This window comes from Leuciscus leuciscus (genome assembly GCF_965113295.1).
Source record: "Leuciscus leuciscus genome assembly, chromosome: 25".
Taxonomy (NCBI): Eukaryota; Metazoa; Chordata; class Actinopteri; order Cypriniformes; family Leuciscidae; genus Leuciscus; species Leuciscus leuciscus.
The window spans coordinates 2,147,026-2,168,424 of record NC_138724.1 but is presented as its reverse complement, the minus strand read 5'-3'; the positions used below and the strand labels follow the sequence as shown (position 1 = coordinate 2,168,424).

The 21,399-nt window shown below is 39.6% G+C and overlaps 1 protein-coding gene across 3 annotated transcripts in view; it reads left to right on the top strand.

The window, feature by feature from the left end:
- The first annotated feature begins 3,165 nt into the window (after positions 1 to 3,165).
- pamr1b (peptidase domain containing associated with muscle regeneration 1b) overlaps positions 3,166 to 21,399 on the top strand; it is a 43,809-nt gene continuing 25,575 nt past the window's right edge. For 2 of the 3 annotated variants that reach the window (XR_014202690.1, XM_082159642.1), the window contains exons 1-4: positions 3,166 to 3,389; positions 12,743 to 12,919; positions 14,521 to 14,646; positions 16,342 to 16,456. Coding sequence is in view for 1 of the 3 variants with exons in the window: in XM_082159642.1 (XP_082015768.1) it covers positions 3,266 to 3,389; positions 12,743 to 12,919; positions 14,521 to 14,646; positions 16,342 to 16,456 (542 nt within the window). In the remaining 2 variants the exon portion in view is untranslated. Of the gene's footprint in view, positions 3,390 to 12,742; positions 12,920 to 14,520; positions 14,647 to 16,341; positions 16,457 to 18,702; positions 18,953 to 21,399 lie in introns of those variants that run through there. The other variant, XM_082159643.1, reaches the window with a different exon arrangement.

Genomic DNA, 21,399 nt, shown 5'->3' with positions numbered 1-21,399 from the left:
AACTTCAAAGCAGCACTTTAACTTAGATGCAACACCCTCAAACATGCACTATTTATCTTGCGGAGTCAGCCCGTTCTCATCCCAAGGCGTCATATACTGACGCTTTTGACATTTCGTCTACATCGAACGCACATGGCACCCTTTAGCGTCAATATGAGACGCAGATAGATATGGGCCAGAAGGCGCCTCCTAGCGGTCTAACCCTAACCCTACAACAGACCTAAACCTACCCATAACCGAACAAAGCTCTGTGCGTCTCATATTGACGCTAAAGGGTGCCATGTGCGTTCGATGTCGACGAAATGTCAAAAGCGTCAGTATATGACGCCCTAGGATGAGAATGCGTTGGCGGAGTGCACTGAATAATATTTTTGCAATCAGGCTTTGTGAGTGTGACCGTTTATGCCTAGAATAAAATAGACTAGAATAGAATAGAATAGAATAGAACAGAACAGAATAAAAAAAATATATATATATATATATATATATATATATATATATATATATATATATATTTCCTTGATCAGTTATTTTTGTTTTATTGTTTATCTTAAATATCTGAACATCCTAAAAACAAGATACATTTACTTACAGTTTTTCTCAATTGCTAAAACACTAAAACCCATTGGCTGAACAAAGTTCTCAGTTGCCTGAACTCATTTAGCTAATTGTGCAGTCTGTTGTCAATACCTTAAACCATTTCACATGGTAAAACACAATTTGCAGATCTCACTTAGACTTTTCAGCAAAACTCTAAACACGTTCTCATTCTCAAAACACATTCTGCACTCTTAATGCACATGTCATCCATACTGGTAAACACAAGTGGCAACAATCAAATACAAATAGAGAACACATGTCATTGATTGAACACAACCACTCAAAATTGATTTAACCTGTTTCAAATGATGCCCAAAGACAAGAAGAAGCACACTGATCACATGTTTACTCCTTTGATTTTTGTCCCTGTTAGTATTGTATACTGTACAATGAACAAATTGTATGGCCCTGAACATTATGCTTTCCATTTGTTACAGTTTTTCTCGATTGTTTACACACATTTTCTGGTACTTGAGACACAATGACCACAACATGTAACTCATTCACCAACCCCCTGAACCAATTCTGCTAAACTACAAGCACAATTCCTGCTTTACACTCAAATTGAAGTTCTAAAACACACTTTTTTCAAAACACTACACACAATTCTCTGCTTTTGGCACAATTTTCATGCAGAAAATCTCTTGTTTTCACAAGGAACACACTGCCATTCAAATATGCACACTGACTCATCACATGGGCAAACACCCGTCACACAGTTTTACAATTAGCAATCAGAGCTTTAGCATAAAAGGGCAACAGGTGAGCTCTTCAGTGGAGCAATGGATGCCAACATTGGATTTTTTTTTTTTTTTTACTGTAACTGTATACAGTAAATTCTTCTGTTGTTTTGTATGTAGACCACTGTATGTACAACTTTGTGTTGGTTGGGATGTACACTGTGTACATTGTTTTTGTGGGAACCATTGTTATCATGTATTTGTGTGTTCTGAATATAAAAACAATATTCTCAAATATTTTACAACACACGTATGTATGTACTGTCTGTAGTAAGTGTAACACTGAACAAAAAAAGGCCTAAGTCATTATGATGAATGGAGAAGAAGTGTTTTCCATTCATCATAGTGTTTTACATTGAGCACATCAGTGGTCAACTGGTTCTTATAAATGTCTATTCATTTGATGGTTTGTGTGTGTCATTTGAAAACAAAATACCATTTTGAGAAGAAATAACATTGTTTTGAATGTAAAGTTTAATTTTGCTGGAGAATTGAGGGGTTTTGCCCATTGTGTGTGTTTTTTGGGATTTGTGTGTAGAGTTCTGAGAATATGAGGCATGCTTTCAGAAAATGTGTGTAAACAATCGAGAAAAACTGTAACAGCACTGACTGCTCAATAGATTTTGACTGGTTGCAGGTTCATATCAACAAAGAACAAGAATTACAGTATCACAGAGACACAGGACAAGTTTGTGAGGAGCAGGGTATAGTTCTGTAAAAATAGGGGTACAAGGAGGAGGAAGAACAAAAACCAAAAAATAGCAAAGAGCAAAGCAGAGTAGTAATTTCTGATCAATTCTGAGCTACTATGATAGAACATGTTTTCGTTCATCAAAAGACAATGACGGAAAAATATGAAATTTGTTTTGAGATTAAAAATGTACTTCTCCCTGAGAACTATATGTTTTGAACAACGTGTTTTCTATTTTTTGGTGTAATGTTTTCTGACTGCTTGATAGTGTATATCCTTTTGATCACTTTGTCTATGATTTGAGAGCAGTGTTTGATTTTGAACACAGCTAAAACTGTTTTGAGGCGAAAGTTTCATTTTGCAAGAGGAGTCAGAGGTTCTGTAAATAGTGCTTGATGAGGTTTTGTGTTTAATGTTTTCAGAAGATGGAGCAAGGTTTCAGAAATTGTGTTTGAGCAATTGAGAAAAACTGTAAAACAAGAATTGTTTATTTTTCTTAAACATTCCTAATAAAAAATTTTTTGTAGCATAGCATATAAGAGAAAATGTGTGTATGTGTGTGTGTGCGTGTGTGTGTGGTTCAGGGGACATGTTACGTTACAAAAATGTCCCCACGAAGATGGCAATAGGCCTATCCAAGATCCTTTTCCTTGTGGGGACATTTTATGAGGAAAACAGTTTATAAATCATACTAACTGATCATGAAAACCCAAAGTCTGTCTGTGTGTGTGAGTGTGTGCACTTTTATTCTGTAACAGTGAGTGTGTTCTAACAGCAGAGCTGATGATTAGTGGAGACTCTTACAAAGCTGGACTCTGAAACCTGAAACCAAGGGAGGGGAGAGAAACAGAGAAGGAAAAATCACAGAAAGAGAGACACAGAGATAGGAACTTTCACTTTTGAGTATAGCAGATTTAAAGAGACAAAGAAGATGTGGTGAATGTGTAAAGAATGCAAGAGGTTTGGGACAGAGAGAAACTGAGGGGAGGATGCAGGGTGAGAGAGAGAGAGAGAGAGAGAGAGAGAGAGAGGGGGAGAGAGAGAGAGAGAGAGAGAGAGAGGGGGAGAGAGAGGGGGAGAGAGAGAGAGAGAGAGAGAGAGAGAGAGAGAGAGAGAGAGAGAGAGGAGAGAGAGAGAAACAGACTGGGAAAATGTGAGTCAAGAGGGAGGGAAGAGTAGAGGTGATGTAAAAAGCAGCTGAGCTCAGAGAGTAAACAGAGCTTCAGACGGCAGCATGTGTTTCTCTGTACCGCTGCAGGGCCGCCACCAGCAGAGCCGTCACAATCCTCTCTCTCTGCCCGGCTTCACCCTACTCATCATCTTCCTCCTGCTGGCCCGGGGGACGGCCTGGCCATATGGTAAGTCTAATCTCATTGCTTTTAAAGAGTCATGGAGAGTCACACTCTTTTGTTGTCTGAGAGTCAAGGTCATGAACTGTTCCTCTCTATTTGTGTGTCTCTCTTTCTCTCTTTCTTTATGAGGTATAGAAACTGTTCCAGTCTGTCTTTGTGATTGAAAACCCTGTTAAATGTTACAGTTATTTGTTGTTTTGCATTACCTTAATGAACTATATTATCGTTTCCGATGCTTAAAAAAAAAAACTCATATTAATGAAACCTTTAGATAGAATAGACAGAATGTAATGGTGTTGCTCTGTATGTGGCTTCAAATCTAGTAATCTAATGAAAATCTGTGTAAAAGACCAGATTGAGCTGAGGCCATGAACTTCACCATTCCCATTCAAGGGATTTTCCTGGATTGATCTTACAGACCCCAAGATGCTATTCATGCTGAGACTGTTTCTGGCTCAGATAAAGACACAGATCATTGCCTTTGTTTGTGCTCATCACCCTTTGGAACAAATCAGCCAAAAAAAAAAATTTAATAATTCAATGGAACTCTTCACTTTCACATCCTCAACTCACATTTGAAAACAAGAAGTTCAATTAAAGGTTATGCCTTACTGTAACTCAAGAATACACTGGGAAATTTATAGAGTGCTAGATTTGCACAAAACATTCCCCAGTAGAGGCTAGTTAGGCAACAAAGACATTCATATTGCACTGTGGTTTCCTCTATGCGTGGGTGAAAGTATATAGAGCTTAGCGGTGGTTATTCGGAGTGAGAGTTTTTTGTTCCATGGCTGCTAATCCATTCAGGCCTGTGGAATATCCTAAAATCTGAACACTAACATGTCAAGAAACACTGATAGCAATAGATGCTGCAGTCACACTGTATTAAACTCAATCATGGATAATTCACTTTGAATTATTCCACTTGCTAAAAGCACAGTTTGTTTGCGCACATTATCTCTAATTCCTTAAATTGTGTTGATCAGGGCATAGATCTTAAAGGGATTGTTCGGCCCAAAATGATATTAAACCCATGATTTACTCACCCTCAAGACGTTCGAGATGCATATGTCAATCATTTTTCAGACGAACACATTTTCAGTTATTTTAGAAAATGTCTTAGATCTTTCAGTGGTTATAATGTCAAGTTATGGGGTCCACCTCCTTCAAGTCCCAAAAATGTGCATGCATCCTTCACAAAAGTAATCCATCCGGCTCCAGGGGGATAAACGAAGGTCTTCTGAGGGTAATCCGTGCGGTTTTGTCGTAAAAATATACATATTTAAAACTTTATAAATGAAAATAACTGGCTTCCGGCAACGGTCGACGCGCGCTCACGGGAGATGGATGCCGGCGTATGACGTAGCGTAGGAAGCGTCGTGACGTAGAACGAAGTATAGATGGATATAAAAGGATGGATTACTTTTGTGAAGGATGCATGCACATTTCTGGGACTTGAAGGAGGTGGACCCCATAACTTGACATTATAACCACTGAAAGATCTAAGACATTTTCTAAAATAACTGAAAATGTGTTCGTCTGAAAAATGATTGACATATGCAGATCGAACGGCTTGAGGGTGAGTAAATCATGGGTTTAATATCATTTTTGGCCGAACTATCCCTTTAAGGAAAGGGTTTCTGAGCCCTGTTCCTTGAGCCCCAGAATTGCACATTTTCTATGTTTCCCTAATCAACAATGATTCAGGTCATCAGGTCATTGGTAAAAATCCAATGACAAAAATTAGAGATTCAAAATACTTCAGGACCAGGGTTGAGAGCCAGTGCTTTAGGAAAACCTTGGGCAACTTCTGGGTCGTATTCAGAGAGTTGCTAGTTCTCTCCAAGTGCTACCCCAGAACTGCCAAAAACAATGCAATTATATGTTGTTTTTTTATCAAGGAAATATGAAGTAATGAAGAAAATGGTTTTCGCAGTGAGGGAACTGAACCCATTATTCTGAAGGCATGCCTAAATGTAGTTTTGTAACTTTATAGCTTTGAATCTTAACTAGAAATTGGACACGAACCTACTTCGGCTAGACTGTCGGCATTACAATTCAATATATCAATGCTTTGAAATGTATAACTATAATAAGAGCATTACATGTAATTCTCTCCATGAGATAAACTGTACATCCTAAGCTCTGAAACTCCTGTGGTCTTCTCCTAACACACTGAAACAGTTACAGACACCTCCCACACTACTGTTCCCTGTTTTCCTGCAGCACGCAAACACACACAAACATGAGGTCATCCGGCGATTAGATCACAGCGCTGGAATATTTTCTCTCTTGCATGTCTAATGTGTATAAAAGTGTATTTTGCATTTACTCAACCTTGCAGGCTAAACTAATCCTGGACGTTTTGTTGTTGTTGTTTTCCCCCTTGTCTGTGTGGGTGTTACAGTTTGTCATGTAAACCCACAAAAATGTTGTTGTTCAGAAAGTTTTTAGGGGGAGTTAAGGGTTGTGAAAGACTATAGTCAGCTGAGCGATGTTTTCATCCAGCTTGAGGAACGCAGAACTTGATTTATTGGTAAAGAAATGATTGGAAATCATTTCAACACCTCAAGAAACTACATTTAAAGACTAAACAGCAACTGTTAATTTCATTATGTTCTCCAAAAGAATTCCAATAAATTCCTGAGACTGGAAATACCAAAGCAAATCTGGCAAAGTTGTCTCAAAGCAACACTCAGCCTCTTCACTAAAGGCTTCACTTTACTGGTTCTCAAGAGGAGAATGAACCGACCATAACACAACAAACACAGCTGTTACCATGGAAAAATACCACAGTGTGTACAAGAGACAAAGCTCACAACTGCACACACAACCTGACATCATACAGTATAAAGCAGGAGTGGCCAGCCTGGAGGCTTCTCTCTTTCCCAAATCTTTCTGCAAAACTTCGGTTCCAAACCTGCTCCGACATTACCATCCACATAATCCAGAATGCCTCGATTAACTGGTTATAATTGTGTTTTATTAGGCTTGGAGCTGAACTCTGCAGCATGGCGGCGCTCCAGGAGCAGGGTTGATATAATGAAAGATCCTGCTATAAAGCAAATACTGTAAATACTATAAAGTTATCTAAAATATGGTAAACAACAAGGACATTTAGTCTTCTTGTAAAGTGTTGCCATTTAATTTACCTTACAAACACCTTTTGATGATGCTTTGTGCTTTGCTGAACTAATGTGTGCTTCTGAGTTGGTGGCACCTATGTTTTCCACTGACAGAAGTGGCAGCTTTTGCACGTCAGACATTCTGCTTCGAATGAAAACCAACTGGGACAGAAAGAGTCGGCACTAGCAATCGGCAGAGTTGGCAGGGGTGTCAAGCTCAGTTCCTGGAGGGACACAGCCCTGCAGAGTTTACTTCCAGCCCTAGTAGTTTTCGAATAAGCCTTAAGGACTTGATTAGCTGGATCAGGTCAGTTTAATGAGGGTTAGAGCTGAACTCTGCGCTGTGGTCCTTCTGTTGGCCTCCACATTAGGGAGGGCCTCCATTAATATTTGGTCACAACTAAGACAGCTGGCAAAAGATCGGTTATTTGTACATAAGATTGTCACTCACCTGTATATCACAGATCAGATTCAATGAGGGTCCCACTCTCTGAATGTATGAAAAAAATATGAACAAGTCCAACTCTACAACTCAAAATGAACAAGTCCGACTCTATCCAAGAAAAACGATTTACTTTATATGATGTGCAAAGAAAGAGCAGCTGATGATGAATGCGGGCAATGGACTTAAGGCCCAAAAGAATGTAGTTTAACACACTTTAAATAGTTACAATAAAATGTTTTTTAGCATGTTAATGAATATGGCAATTTTAATGGTCTTGGTGTTTGCGGACTAGATCTGCTACGCTGCTGCGGTGGATAATAGATGCACAGACACGCTGCAGTCTGCATGTAAGATATGATGATGATGAATCCTGTAGCAGATCTAGGTGGAGCTGGGGAAGTTAGAGGCTTTATTCTGTTCAATCTCACCTGCTGAGAAATCAAATATCAAATATGGAGGACCAAATCTGCAGAAATTAAAAACAAACAAACAAATAAATCAATGTAAAAATAGGAAAATAAATAAAGGAATAAATTAAATGAATCCTGAATATATTTGTGCATCACATTTTTCATTCATTTATTATTTTCTGTATTTTTAACTGTTATAAATGTATTCTTTTTTTTATGCATTAATTTATTTGTAACCCTCTATGGGACTAATTATGAAATTACAGGTGTTGTTCTACTATATTTCAGTTGGAAATGCAGATGCAATTTCGCTGCCTAGAAAGTAATGAAACCATGTCTTAGTGTTTCAAAATGCATTAAAAACATTTGTTTCTTTCTTGGAATTCCAAAGCAATGACTGTAGCACAAGTGAAAATCAGTCTTTTTCAGTGTAGCCCTTTCCACATGTCACTCGATTTTGACCTGTTTAGTCATTATATTTGGAGCATTTGCTAGTCAGTGTACGAGGCCAATAGGCAGTGGCATCTTTCCTGACCTCTGGTCGTAGTATGGATGATATTTTCCAGATTGGCATAGGATAATGTACCCAAATGCCTGTCTTCAACAACAATCTATGACGTATGTTCTTCCTCTCTGCCATCACTATCACTGTTTCCAGGGCCAAGCATGAGATCTAATGTGGTTACGAGGTGGCGGAAGCGTGCAGTAAATATGACCAAAAACTTTACCATTTGAATGTGCAATGATTTTTAAAAATATATATATTTCTTTATTATTGAATTTACATGTATTTCCTTGTCTAATATGAACTCAATATAGAGCCTTGACAGCATGTAACCTAACATGTGCTAATGTCTCCTTCACTTCCTTGTTGACAAAAATGTCAAGCATGTGATGTGATATGATAATAAAACTTATTTTGGTTGAATATTATTATTATTATTTTTAATGCAATTTTCTCTGCGTCATTTATAATGATACACCATAGAAATGTATTTATTGCTATGTAAATGTATTTATTTCCAGATTTATTAATCTATTCTTTTACTTAATGAGGTTTGCTTCAGGATGAGCCAGATCAACTGGATAGTTATTTTTTATCGATTCTCATTATTATGCACACTTATTTAGTAGCAACCACAGTTTTCCAGAAAAAGAAACATCAAGCTGAATCCAGCATTTTATGTGATCCTTCCTCACAGCATCATCATCAAGCCTGGAACCATCAAGACCATCGTCAGGTTTTAGATTGATGACACCCAGTGGACGGCTGGTTTCTACTGGAATGCCTGTTTATTTTATAATCACAGTGAAAATCTTGTCTCTGCAATAACTGAAAGTTATTTGGGTTATGTTTACCAACCAACGGCTTCTACAAAGAGCAGAACAATCCAGGGTCGCGTTTCCCAAAAGTATCATGAGCCCAAGGAGACTGTATTGACCTTTACTATAAACTGAGGCTCACAATGCTTTTGAGAATCAAGATTTTCTCAGTGATTAATAAATAAACAGGCATTAGACTAGAACCTTTGCTACCGTCCACTGGGTGTCTAGGCATCATCAACCTAGAATCTGACGACGCCGATGGTTCGGGGATTGATGACGATGCTGTGAGGAAGGATCACATAAGTAGCTGGATGTGGACACGTCAAAATAATGTGAATTGGTGAAAATTAGGAACTCTCCAGTTGATCTGACTCAACCCTTAGCAAACTCTGATCTTTATCGCTAAGAAAGATCTGACGCTTAACACTTCTATACTTGACCTCTCAATCAATGATGCACTGGAGCTACGCTAGGACCACCTCCCTCATTTTTATCAAATACATTTTTTCTTTACCTTCCTATTTTTACATTTATTTATTTATCTTTGGGCTCCTTACTAACCTGATTTACCTTTAATAAAGTATTTATTATGTATATTTGTGAAACTTATTGTAAAGTGTGACATTTCTACATTACGTGATGTGTTAATAATGTTTGTAGTGTAACATAGCAGACGAGGACAATGACGTAGCAAACCCAAGTGCAGTTCATTTACAGTGAAAATCCGAAATCCAAGAACAGGAAACATAGACTATGTACAAAATTTAATACGTGAAACAAACCATAAACTGGAACAAAAACTTAACTTGGCAATGGACAAAGACCTGGCACAAGGTTACTTCAATAAACGACCAAGTAACAGGGCAAACATGAGGGCTTAATTAAGTCAATTACCCAATGACAACATAGGACACATGACAAGGGGAGTACATGGTAAAACCAGGAACATGACAATGGGAAAACTTGTAAATAAAAGGACATGAAACATGACCATGAAACAAAACTCAAAACTAGACATGACATGTTGGCTCTTTACTAACATTATTTAAAATAAAAGAGCACATTGAGGGGAAACGCTGGACTTTTTATTGTAAAACAAAAATTGCAAAACATTTATTAAAACCATACAAACATGTCAACATTTTCTGAGCCAAATCTCTAATACATAATGGGAAGACTGCCAAGCCATCATTGCAGCCAGCTTTCCACAGACAAACGCAGAAATTGTACATACAAAGTCCTTAATTTGTTCCACGTTGGTCGTCTCTTGAAAAAACGTTCAGTGAGGAAGGAAAAATTCCATTCATTTCTTCCATGATAAATTGATTTTTAGCAATGACATATAAAACATTCAAGGCAAAAATGTTCCTAATCTTCAAGGCGGATAGCAAATATGTCTGTAGAAGTCATCAGTAAGTGTGACTTTATATTCACAAAAAAAATCTACATCAACAGCTGATTTCTGACACAGATTATATTTCCCATGATCCTCCCTGGCACCCGATCACGTACACCTGTCCCTCATCAGCACTCCGATCACCATGCTATAAAAACCCAGCACACACACACCGCCTTGTTGAGAGTAACAGACTCACTTAACTGGATCTTTGCCTTGTGAGATTGATAATGTTTTGTCTTCAGTATCAACTCTCTTCTCATCTGCTGTGTGTGTGTGTGTGTGTGTGTGTGTGTGTGTGTGTGTGTGTGTGTGTGTGTGTGTGTGTGTGTGTGTGTGTGTGTGTGTGTGTGTGTGTGTGTGTGTGTGTGTGTGTGTGTATCACTCTCTGCCTGACACATAAGATTAAAGCTATCACTCAGTTTGTTCACTCCATGGTCTGTCATCAAAGTCATTACTAACCTGCCATGTGTTAATCCTGCTGTTGGTTTAATAAACGTACTATTGCTGCAGTATCCCTGCTCTCTTGTTCCTGTGTAAACCCTGACAGAAGGCCTTACCCAGCCAAAATTAACCCAGCAGGATTTTCCATTCACTCCCGCAAAGACATTCTCCTTTCCCTTGCACAATATGGCCATCCAATGAAAGACTATGAGAAGGAGTTCCTCGAGTCAGCCACCTGGTATCCTGGAGCAATAGCACCTTAAAGTGTCATGAAGCGTTGTTGAACTCATCGCTGCGCTTAGTAGTGATTGGATTGAACGAGCTCTTTCTCATGAATAAATGCAGAGATTATCTCGAGGGTCAGTTGAAATAGAATCGTGCCACAGCCAATCACACACTCCGAAGGCGCTTCTACCTCACATTCCCTGACTTTGCTTCGACTTTGCTTTTCCACCCGGAAGAACGAAATTGCTTGGAAAAACGAAAAAAATAACCAATTTCCGCTTATTGATAACATTTATGAGTGCTTTTAGTGTTTTCAGTGATGTGCAACCTGTACAAGTCTGTTCACATCTCTAAAAATGTGTTTTGGGGTTTCATGACCCTTTAAAGACCTGGACTGGATGACCACCTATTCCAAAAGCTGCCAGTGGGAGCTACCACATGCACACTGGAACAACACTATGTGCTGAGGCTGAGCTATGTGCTCAGCTACAACCTGCCCAGCCCACGTCCACCATCCTGTTATCGTCGATTCTCATTCTAGTTACCCCAATCGCCTCTGAACTCCTCGCTAGTCCTGCTCCACACCTCCTCATGCCTGCTGCGAGTTAAGAGCCAGTCTCTGTGCCTGCCAAGGACCCAATGCCAGAGTCCACCGCAGACCCAGAGCCAAAGCTGAGTCTGACCAGGTGTGTGAGCCGGCCCATTGTCCACCCTAGAGCCACTGTCTGTCCCGGAGCCTGAACCTGCCTTCCAAATACCACCGGATACTAAGCATGAGCCCACTGCAGACACGGAGCCAGAGCCTGATGGCATGTCCGATCAGGTGCGAGAACTGGCACCCATGTCCATCCCTATAGGACTTTCAGTGGAGCCAGATGGCACCGAGAGGTTTCCCATCAATCCTCCTTGATTTCCCCACGGTTGGACTATTGGATTCCCTGGTAACCTCCTGTTCCCAAGCCTTACCTCCTCCGTTTGTCAAACTCCTAACTCCTTTGTTGCCGCTGGATTTGCCCTGCCCCAAGTCTCTTTTGTCGCTTCTGGTTCTGCTTAGCCCCAAGTCTCCTTCGTCGCTGCCGGTTCTGCCCAGTCTCCCGCTCCCCCCTCCTCTGACTACGCCTTCAAGCTCCTTGGCCCTGCATTCACTGGTCCCATAAAGCACTCCTCCTCTGGTTCTGCCCAGCTCTGCCTCCTTACCTCCAGCTCCACCATTGTCCTCACTCCCACTGGCTTCACCCAGATGCCGTGAACCAGGGGTTCTGCTTTGGCCCTCCATTCCAGCGGTGTCATCCTGGGTCTTTGTCTCCTTGGCTCTGCCGGGGTCTCCACCTCTCCCACCTCCACTTCAGTCGGTTGGGCTCCTGACTCCTCTCTCCGTCTGTTCTGCCATGGGTCTTCATCCTAATGGCTCTGCTCTGGGTCTCCTCCCTCCCTCCACTCCCTCATGATGAAATCAGGAATCAGAAATCAGAAATCCCTCAAGATGATGAAAAAGGTCCAAACAGGTTTCTACAAACAAAAGGTACTTTAATAAAACAAACTCAGGTAATCCAAACGCGAGAAGGCAACGTAACAGTGTGTCTCCACACAAACAATACCAGACACTGAAGTGAGCAAGAAGAGGAACTTAAATACACAGTGATGATGAGACAATGACAAACAGCTGTGATGATTAATGAGTGTTCATGACAACTAACGATTAGCGGGAATCTAGGAACAATGGAAACATAGGAAACAGGCGACAAACAAATGCAAACTAAAAGTCCATGGAAACAAAACTAAGCACACAGAACGTCACAGAAAGTTAACATTATGCTGTAACTAATGCTGTATACTGATCTTGTTCCTTCTTAGACTTCTTGTTAACTAATGCAACAATTACCATTAACAATTACAACTTTAGTGTAAAGTTAAAAGGGTATATTAATTTTGATTATAATGTGTGTCATCAGTATGTACTGCCTATGATATTGTGCTTTGCTTGTTAGATTACAGGTTCCTGTACAGCTACTGTCCAGGGCCCGAGTGGAGCGTGATGTGCAGGGGATGCTGTGAATATGACGTCATCCACTGTAAATGCCCTCTTCAGGGGTATCCCGTAGGATACGCAGTGCCATGCTGTCGTAATGCTGTAAATGAATGCGATCCCTGCATCATACATCCAGGTGAGCAGACAACACACAAACACGTTTGCAGATATTTCTCAATTTTCTCTTCTTGTGATGCATGTCTTGGTTTGTTCATGGTTTTTCACTCTTAAGCCTGGTTCACACGGCAGGATAATTAGGCCGATTTGAGCCCCGATTCACCCCTTCCGACAATCTTAAGGATGCTCCGATTATCGTAAAATAATCTGATCAGATATTCCTGCTGTGTGTGGTGTGTTAAGGCTGCTCTCGTCTGCTCGGAAGGACGTCGGGACCGCTCCGATCTCAAATCTGGGATATCCAACATGTTGGATTTATTTGGCCCGATTTCTTCCCGTGTGTGGTGTCCCCCGAGCACGCAGCCTGTGGACTGTGGAGTGTAGCCAATCAGAAAGCGAGGTGACGAGGCGGCGAGGAAACACCGGGAAATATAATCAAAACAGCCGGCGGCATGGCGCACCAGAAAGTCCGGTGGACGTCAGAGATCATCGCCTTTTCTTTTGATAACGTTTTTTTTTCGGTTAAAAACAAACTACAAACTATTGCCACTGCATCCTCTTCGTCCGCCATGATTGTTTACTCTGAAGTCACGTTTGATTTCGAGGTATTTTGCACGATTTCCCGTCTGATCTGGGAATGCTCGGGAGTCAAATCGGTTCGTGTGTGATGTGTTGATTTTGCCGTGTGGCTGCGCACCACACACTGTACGACCAAAACTGTTAGACCCGTGATTTTTTATCCCCGTGTGTGGGGTCTCTCAGGTTTGGAAAATCGGCCGACAATTTTAAAGATTGCAGCTCAAAAGCAATCAAACACCTGGCAGAAATATAAATGTAATATATGTCCTTCAGTCCATCCTGGTTTATGATTTGTTGATTTTGCCAAAATTTTTCTCTGGAACCTTGTAAACAAAGAAAAGAGTCAGTGCATTCCTTCCATTTAATGGTTAAAGGATTTATTTATTTTCTTCCCTGAGTAATAATGTTTGTCACATTCTTGACTGTGTGATGTCTATAAAGGATTTTACAGCAACAGGAAAATTAAATGGTCTGGTCTTAAAAAAATGTCTGTACATGCGAACAGCCAGATGTTTGTATTCTAAAAAAATTCCTGAATTGCTGAAATGTGGATTCAGGCTCTGTCTCAGAACTTACCCAGACTCTATCAGTAGGGTATCATAGGTACTCCTGTCTCAAAGTGTCAGATTCTGCTGTATTCTGAAATGTCTTGGCCAAAATGTGAGGCAGCAGTGCATGTATCAATCATACAAGAAAATCTCATAATTTAGTTTGGCGAGTTCAATGAAAAACTTTGCAATATTGCAGATAATGCTGATTTGAAGAATAATTCCAGTTCATTACAGCCTAATAAGACTAGATACAGCGTCAGTACTCTAACCCTACAATTCCACCATGTGTATTAAAGGTCACACCACATGTAGAACATTCTGTATGTTCTGGTAATATTACTGGCCATCTCCCAAATGATGAACGGTGGTGGCATCTTTGTGTCATAGAAAACACGCAAGCTCTTTGCATCTTCTTTGCTAGTTCGTTAGAACTAAATCCCAGTCTTCAATGCACTTTCTAATTCTAGGGCTTTTGCTTTTTCCACTTCAGGCTGCAGCATATTTGAGAACTGCAAGCGCTGTAACAACGGCACATGGGGCCCAAGGGACGATTTCTTTATAAAAGGGCAGTACTGTGCAGAGTGTCGCCCAGGATGGTCCGGTGGGGATTGTTTAAGTAAGTTCCTACATGCATTCAGAGTAATGACAGATTTAAAATTCGTCTGGGAATTTCTTTCACTAGATCATGACTGTGAAATATTCAGTCTTTGCTTGCTTGTTTAAAAGATGACTTGTGAAATGCTTGTAATTTAATGCAGTTTTCCTGTATCAATAATCAGCCATCTTACCCAGATAAGTAAGGGATAATGTACATCCAGCCGGTTGTTATCTCAGAATAAACCCTGACAGGGTGATCCGGATCAGGTCTTCATCAGCCTGAAGGGGGTTTATTCTGAGATAACAACCGGCTAGATGAACATTATCCCGATTATTACACAGATACTTGCCACGTAAGTAAACAATTAGACACAAAATATTGATCTGAGTTGAGATATTTTATTAGGTGTTTAAACTCGAAGCTTCCGCGGAGAGAGCAGTTGCAGCGCCGCAAGATCAAACAAGTGTACAAAACAATAGTCACAAAATGGCCGCCGCTGCATTTGTTTAAAACAAGAGAGAGCGAGTCCACGATACTGGATGGCATAATTAAATAACTGCACACAAAAAATATTGATTTGACTGAGTTTTAATATTTTATTAGCTCACCAAATGCAAAACTTCCATGAAGAAAAAACATTCCTAGCAAGCGTATAGCGCTGCTAACTTCAGTGACCCGGATGAGCCTGCACTTCTGTTTTCAGCAGTTGTTATCTGAACATACAGATCTTCCATATGGAGCAGCTTTAAGGCTAACTCACACGCACCGACAGAAGCCGACCAACGCTGCCAATCACCAGATTAGTGTGTCACTTCTTAGACATTCCACAACCCAACGAACACAGACTGAACATGTTCAGTTGGCGAAAAACAAGCGTCGAGCAATGCCGACAGGAGCAACACATTGATTTGACCAAACTTGATAAACGTCCCCTCCAAAGGGAGTCAATCTCTCCAACAGAAAACACCTTGTTTGTAGTCCTGCCATTATTTCTGTAACGTTACTCACATTATTCACCACGTTTACATAATGCCATCTGCTGGCTACTGTGGCTCGCCATCAAACAAAGGTAGTTATATGTCTGGGAAGAGTTTATCACTATGTCAGGTAAATGCTGTTTTTCACTGTCAGGGCAAAACATTATTACATGGCATGAGGAGTTGAAGAATCAGAGGTTAATTTGTGTTTAACACTATTCTTCAGCACTACAACCTTTTGTTGTGCTCTCATCACTTTTCTAACTACTGAACTACTGCTTTCTGAACCCTGCAGTTCGATTGCAGGTCACTGTGTTGATCAACATACAGTTTTTACAGTGATGTAGAGAAACGACACGGTTATAACATCACTTACTGAAATGTAAGAGAGGTAGAAAATGATAAATTAGCACTGTACTGTGCAAGTCGTGGTTGTGAAGGTGGTTCGAGTCGATCAGCTTGTCGTTATCGGACTCAGGCTCAAACTGATACGGCAAAACTGACGTCATAGTTAGCTTAGTTACAGTCGTGTTTACATTGCCTCCGGATACTCGCTGGCAAGGGGTGTTATGTTTCCGACACACTTTTTAAGCGGTAGACCAATCACAACAGACTGGGGGCAGCTGACCAATCAGAGCAGAGTTTTAAACGTGTAATGTTTTTGTACCTGGACAATTCACAAAGTTGGGTATTTTGATACATTTGACATTAATGTGTACTATGTCTCCTTTTTGAGCATGTGGAGGGATGATTCATAAGAGGCAGGGTCACCTGGTGCTGGAGAGTTACCCAAACAATGCCCGCTGTGAGTGGACGCTAAAAGTGGACCGGCCTTATACCATTGATCTGAGGTGAGATGAGAATTAATATTATGCACACACGCTGGGTTTCCATGTTTTATGGGACTTTCCATAGACATAATGATTTATATACTGTACAAACTATCCCTCTGGTGCTCTTCGGACATTTTTGAATGGAAGATTTTACATTTTGTTTTGTTTTTGTTGTTTTTTCTTCATCGGAATGGTACAAAACTTGGTAAAGGTTTTTGCACTTGCTGTGTGAACAAAAAAATAAAAATAAATAAATCCATGGACATGATTTAAACAGGTTAAATGGTCCTGAAAAAAATAGTCACACTTGTACTCTTCGTGGTAAAAAATGACCGCATAGGAAATGAATGGGAGACGAATTTCACCTTGTGAAAACTTTTGGTACTGCGGCCAAATAAAATCTTACTTAGAGATATCAGGCTCAAATTTTGAACACAACTTGTTTAGATTTATGGCTTTGATTTTCTCACAGTTTTAGAGTAAAACATGTTTTTGAAAATATATATTTCATATAATTTTGTTTTTTCATAACAATAAACATAACATTCTGTAAAAAAAAAAATACGTTCACTTTTTAAAACTTTTTTTCACTTCAGCAATAATTTGACAAGTGTCATCTTTGAAAAGAGATCAAACTTAAGTCTGTGCTCTAAAGAATTCAAGATTTATGACAGTTTAAGTTGGAAATTTAATTTTCAGGTCTATGCTAAAAAAGTGAATAAATGGATTATAAATACACTGAAAATATAATTTAGTACCATAAATTCCCCCCAAAAATACAAAATATTAAATAAAAAACATTATCGAACTAAAATATAGTACATTCATTTCATTGAAATAAAAAATAAAAAATCTGTCATTTTTGACTGACATGTGAAAGGACCAGAGGGCTATATATATTTTAACCCTAAACCTACTCATCATAGAATACTTGTTGGGACATTTTGTCCAGGTTTTAGGTAAGTAGGTACACACACACACACACACACACACACGCACACCAAAAACATGGGGAAACAATTTACTCGGTCTTACTCCTATCTTTCTAGTGAGTTAAATATAGAGAAACACTGAGAGAGCTGTTTTGGTTACACTTTGTTTTATGGTGACGTAGTTACATTGTAATTACTCAGATAAGTACTGAGTAATATTAATTAACTACATGTATTTACTATAGAGTTAGGGTTTGCTTAAAAGTTAGTTACTTGTAATTGTGCATAATTTACTGTTATTACTATAATAAGTACATGTAGTAACCTGTAACTACAAAACTTTAAATTAAAATGTTATCGCTGTTTTTTTAAATAAAAATAAAAATACAAGGTAACAGTAGCTTGTTTGCACTCATTTTTTATGAATAATTTTTTAATGAGGTTTCTTTTCTTTTTCTTAAAAACTTTCTTTAAGTTCAAAACATTATGCCATAAATGAATTGTCTTTGACAGATTTATGGAACATAGCAGCCTCTGACATGCTCAGACAAGACTTCACTGCTAGGAAACCTTATGTTTTCAGTGCAAATGACAGTTTACAATCCTAATGATTATCCCATCTCGGATTCTGCCTGCACTGGGAGCCTATAGCTCTTACTGAACCAAACCAGCATCTGTGTATAATGCAAATGAACAAAGAATTTACAAAAACTTACATATTTGTAAGTGTAGACAGATGTAGAAATGTACAATATGGACTTATTTACAGCATTGGAAACATAAACAGTTTGATATATTTACAGCTGTAAAAGTGAAAAAATTTACAAAAACTGTCAATACCTAGTCAACCAATATTTTTGAGCCGCTTATCTCTCTCCTATATCTAAACCCAAGCCTAGCCATTTTATGTTTTACAATATGAAAGTCCTATCCTGATCCACTCATTTCTCTTTGAGCATATATCACCCGAAATATGATGTTGCAGTTTCTTGTAAGTCTCCACTCAGAGGAGTATGGCAAGCTACACAACTTATCGTTCCTTATTCATTGAACCAAAGTTACATACAAAATATCTTCTGAAGACACTCTTGCCAAAGCCTTAGAGGAACTCGAAGGGCACCTCATAGACCTTCGAAATAGCATCTCTTACCCAATGTAACATTCTTTGCTTGGTAGACACAAAACCTTTGCTACAACCACCAAAACAAACAAACAATTTGCAAAACTTGTGCAATCTTTCACTCTTCTGTGACACAAAGGTTGGAGGAGAAGAACTGCAGTGTGGTTTTTCAACAACTTGAGCAACCTTGACTACATCGGGAGCAAAATCCATACAGGAGGAGCTCACGGATAAAGCCTGTAAATCTCCAATTTTCTAAACCGGGCTTGGCAAGTCTGGCCCTCGAGACCCATATCTGTGGCTCTACTGGAGCCTGACCATCTGGAGCGGAGCCCTGAAATGACACAACAGCAGGGGATATCCGACCCATGGTCTGGTCTAACACAAGCAACAGGAGCACCACCTGTCATAATTACAGTGCCATAAACACCCAAGCTGTGGTCTGACTCTCATACTCTGAAGGTAAAGTTTCATGGAATGTGAACTACTCAAGTTAAGACTTTTAAGCATCCTGAACATAATAAAATAAAAGAGAGCAAAGGATTACGGTTGGTCTAATTTTTTACTACATTTCCAACTAACTTTGGACACAATTAACATCAGATATCCAACAGTTACAGTGGTGAAGTTAGAGGCAGCCAGGAGAGATTGGAAGAGAGCGAGATAAATCTGTAGGCTTGCTTATCATAGCTTCATGTTCCAACATCGGATCCCCAAAGTCCTAACCCATGTGGTGTCTCGACAGCTGCAGTGCTGGAGTGACCGGGGAGAACTGAAGCCAAGAACAAAGCCCTTTCATCCTGAAATCCTCAGACAGTGTGATAGCCTACACTAGTAAGAGAGGCCTGAGACCCAAGCACTTACCACACTTCTCATGTGTGTCTTCACTCATAATAAAGCGAGGACAAGAAACCAAAAACAGAATTGTATCGCGTTCACCCTGAAGAGTAATAATCCACTTGATGTGGGTCGCTAAACATGATGAATCCGGAGAATAAGAAAATAGAAACGTGCAGATAGATCGCCTTCTCGAGAAGATGAATGTATGGCAAGGAGCCGCTACTGGCGAATTCCAAACAAGTCGAACTGGTCTTGGTTATTGGACCCGCAGTCTGCCTGTGCCTTCTGATTCCCGACCTGCACCGCAAATGTTAATATTAGTCCACTTGTTAAATCATATATTAGTGGTTCATCCGCAGGATTTTGGACTCTGCCTCCTCAGACAGAACCATCTTGTGCCTGGATTGTCCTAAAAGTCCTCTGCTGGTAGTGTCTAGATATCCTCACTTTTGATCTCCAACACAGTTCTTATGGAGTTGTAGTGAGTGTCAAGGAGTCTGGCAGGAGTTAATTACTCGCCTGCTGAGAGGAAAGAAGTCATGTCAGTGTTCCAGTGTTTGAGAGCCAGGAAAACATTACCTCTCCATTCTAGAGAAAAAACAAGACAGCTTTTGTCTCGAAACCTGAATTTGGATTATTTACAGACAAGAACTGTTTTTTTTTTATAATTATTATTATTTTTATATACTGTATATGTTCTCTATTTATATTCCACCAAGAATGAATTGAGCCATAGTTTATTTGCATGTGCTTTCTGTTATTCCCTTAGATTTACCCGCTTTAAATGCACAGGTACCCTAAAGTCGCCGGGATGGGGGTTGCGCAGCGGCTTGGCCCGTCATGGCTGCTTGCAGTTATGTACATCAATAATGTACATACTGACTTCACCCTGTGCTTCAAGATACATTTAGTTTTACATTCAGAGTTTTGCAGTTTGGCAAGAACATGAAAAACAGGGCATTTATACAAACAAAGCATATATCCAAATGCAAAACCTAATAAAAGTAATTATGTCTGAAAACATTTTTCTTCATTGAGCAACTTCATTGGATTTTAAATATAATACTGCTTAAATTGGAAAAAGAAAATCAATGTGAACTTTGAAATCCAGCTTGAGCATATAAACTGTGTCCGGTGTGTGATACTAGTGAATTGTCATAGACGCAGTGTGGCGCTACCTTTCTCGTCCAGTGTGCAACGCCCTTCTGAGGCTTCAGGGTATCGGTGTTTTGAGTTATCTTACTGTTGGGTTGGTGACATCTCTCTTACCCTTAATTTACACCAACTGCGGAACGGCTGCGGATCCGCTCCGGAACGGCGGCGGAGTCAATAGGTTTCCATTAAAGTCAATATGTGTATTTTCACTGACTGCGGAGCGGCTGTGTTCCGACTCCGGTGATTCGCAGCCCTCCGGAGCAGATTCACAGAGCTTCTATTTTTGCTGGATGCCGGAGAGCTCCGCAGCAATTCAGCACTATATATTTATTCAAAGTTTTCACTGACCAACTTAAATGTATTTTGTAAATATAAACAAGTTTTGATTTTGATGGCTGTCACACACTCCAAAAAAGTTGAGACAGAGGCAAAATAAACAATAACAAAATAGAGAAATACAATAAAATAAAAATAAAATAAAATAAAAAAACAATAGGCAATCAACACTATACAAGAGAGACCCAAAGTAACGTACACAAGGAATGTTCAAAGCCAGGGAGATATGTTATAAGATATGTTATAAGCAGTGATATAAGGGGCATGCCTAATGTAATTACTGGTGTACATCTTGAGACTAAACAATGACACTGACATATTATAAGATATGGAGCACCACAATCAAGGGGAACGTTGGAAGATGAGTGATGCCCCAGATGAAGAGTAAACCACCTTTTTGACAAATAAGACCCAGTCCCACAAAAGTCTCTAAGCATCATAGGAGTATATTGTAGTCAACAAATCAAATGCAACATTTAGATCTAAAAGGACTAGAAACTTTTATTTCCTGAGAAAGTGAGAAAGATGTCAGTTGAGACTCTTAATAGAGCAGATGCGATGCTGTGTAAAGCAACAAA